The sequence below is a fragment of the Anser brachyrhynchus genome (assembly GCF_964034855.1).
Source record: "Anser brachyrhynchus genome assembly, chromosome: 10".
NCBI lineage: Eukaryota > Metazoa > Chordata > Aves > Anseriformes > Anatidae > Anser > Anser brachyrhynchus.
In genome coordinates, this window is record NC_137705.1 from 16,774,182 (window position 1) to 16,776,903 (window position 2,722).

Genomic DNA, 2,722 nt, shown 5'->3' on the forward strand with positions numbered 1-2,722 from the left:
ACCGAGCCACCGGGCCCACCCTCTCTGTTCCCTGACACCACGTTTGAACCCGTTACGTGGAACAAGGACCTACAACATAAACATTAATCTGCGTGAGGGCAAGATTTCAGCACAAACACCCACAGAGGAGCAGTCGGGCCACACAGCTTGCAGGGGGTACAGGCCACGGCCACGGAGCCCACCCAGGACCAGCACAAATCCTTGAAAAGCACAGCTGCTGCCGCGTGGTTCACATCTGCCTAAACCAGGCCGAGAAAATACATGGAAAAGACAGGGATGAGAAAAAGCAACCGCTGAAGCGAGCGGAGGAATCGCTCGCCTTAAAGACGCACAAAAATTGCAAAAGGGGCCCGAGGCCTGGACCCGGGGGCCCTCTCGGCCTCCGCCCGGCAGCTCGGTGCCCCGAAGGCGGCGGCTCCGCGGCAGGGCTGCCCGGGGGGGCTCCGCAGCGCCCCGCGGGTCTCCGGCAGCCACGAGGCCCCGGGCCGCGCCCCGCCGCGCTCCGGGAGGGCCGGGGCCGCCTGGCGGGGCGGGGCGGGGCGGGGCGGGCCGCGGGGCCGGCGGTCGGGGCGGGGGGCCGGCGGTCGGGCTGTCGGTCAGTGAGGAGCCATGGCGGCCGAGGGGCTGGAGGGGATCTCGGCGCGGCCGCTGGGCGCGGCGGAGCCGCTGTGGCTCGGCTCGCTGCGGGGCAAGGTGCTGCTGGTGGTGAACGTGGCGTCGCTCTGAGGCACCACCACCCGCGACTTCCTGCAGCTCAGCGAGCTGCAGCGGCGCTTCGGGCCCCGCGGGCTGCTCGTCCTCGGCTTCCCCTGCAACCAGTTCGGGCACCAGGTACCGGGGGGGGGGGGGCCGGGAGCGGGGCGGGGGGCGGGGAGCTGGGGCCGCGGGGCCTGGATGGAGCCTGACGCTGCGGGTGCGGGGGGGGCTCCGTCTCCTTAGGAGAATGCCACCAACGAGGAGATCCTGCTCTCGCTGGAGCACGTGCGTCCGGGCAAGGGGTACAAGCCCAACTTCACCATGTTCGAGAAGTGCGAGGTGAACGGGAAGGACGCGCACCCGCTCTTCACCTTCCTGAAGGAGGCACTGCCCTTCCCGCACGACGACCCCTCCGCGCTGATGACCAACCCGCAGTACATCATCTGGTCCCCCGTGCGCCGCAACGACATCTCCTGGAACTTCGAGAAGTTCCTCATCGCTCCCGACGGCGTGCCCTTCAAGCGCTACAGCCGGCACTTCGAAACCATCAAGATCCAGGATGACATCGAGCTGCTGCTTCAGAAAGTCCCGAAGGATGCTCTTGAATAAAGCGGAGCTCTTCAGGATCTGCTGCCCTGCCGGCCCTGCTGCCTGTTCAGCTCCCTCAGCTCGTGCCTGCTTTGCTAGGAAGGGGCTGTTACCCTGACAGAAATTCCAATGTCCTTGCAAGTTTTGCTTGTGATGGTGCATCTTCCAAATCCTTGAAGTGTACTTGATGTTTTAAAAGTTGCATGTGAATGTTTGGAAAAGTATGCTAGGGAAAGCAGCCTGTGAGTCTCAGTGGCTTACTGTGATTCTCTGAATAAAAACAAAACAAAACAAACAAACAAAAAAGTGCTTTCTTTAAGGCTACTGCTTGGTAAATCTGGGTGAGTTGGGCAAAACATGGCTGCTGCGTTACACACTTGTCAGGTCCTGTTGGTGCTTGCAGGCCTGACTCAAACCATGCAGGCACAATTTGAACAAAAACACAGCCCAGCAGGATGGGGAAACAGTTTGCGATTTTTGCAAACTCTGAATCAGTGTCGTATCTCACCCTGTGCAAAACAAGGGTGGCAGAACAGGAGCCTGGCACAGAACAGATACCTTGCAAAACAGCTTAGTGGACCTTGAGGCTTGCTTAGGAGAGGCGTGGAGGCAGACGGCCAAGGAATGAATTTAGATTGGCTGACCCTCAGCACAGATACCAGTAACAGTCCGTGACAGGTTAATAAATGTTAAGGCAGATGAGCAACCGAGCGGTTTGTACTGCTTGCTGTGTCCACACTGGCAAGGGTCACGGGGAGGAGCAGCCTTTGCCCAAGGCCTGTCTTATTATTTGTCCTGCACCAGCAGAAGCCCTGGGGACAGTCAGAACCACAGCAGCATCCACAGCACCTCTGCCTCCTTTCAGCCCAGCTATCTCCTGTGGCTGTCACATTTTGTGTTGGAGGTAGTCCAACACGTGTTGGGTTTTCTGCACATTTGCCCAGTCCGGCATTCGGCCCACATCACGTTGCAATGCTGGGAATTACACAGAGGACTGGTTCTTTCATTTCCAGTGGAGAATATCAGACTGCTTCTCCTGTAGAAACTGTTTTACCTCAGATTGTCATTGCTGACCTTTGGGCAAAGAATTGAATGCAACATGCAACGTATGGGAGAGCCAGGGTTCAGGCAATGTTTTCTTCTTGTTTTTATTCCTTTCCTGACATGTTTTTGACTCCTGACGGGCACCAAGCTGACATATTTCACATAGTTGTGACAATCCTGATGTGTTGTTCCTGAGCAGTGATGCAGGATTTACAACATGCTGCTGAATGGCTGAAATTAGCATTGGTTTTCTCCTGGAAACTATGAACCTGTGCCAAATTCTATCTGCCATCGTATTGGGCAGTCGCACAGGTCCTTCTGCAGGTAAATTTTCACTCCTTAAACATCTCTGTGAGCACGTTTTCAGTACAAGTTACTCCTCACAAGGCCTTGT

The 2,722-nt window shown here is 57.3% G+C and overlaps 1 protein-coding gene across 1 annotated transcript; it reads left to right on the forward strand.

Annotated features, from left to right (window-relative positions):
- The first annotated feature begins 531 nt into the window (after positions 1–531).
- Positions 532–1,590, forward strand: GPX1 (glutathione peroxidase 1). The gene is made up of 2 exons (XM_080606559.1): positions 532–831; positions 940–1,590. Exons 1-2 carry the CDS (start codon positions 610–612, stop codon positions 1,303–1,305), a joined length of 588 nt encoding a protein of 195 aa, XP_080462685.1. The 5' UTR covers positions 532–609; the 3' UTR covers positions 1,306–1,590.
- The last annotated feature ends 1,132 nt before the right edge of the window (positions 1,591–2,722 follow it).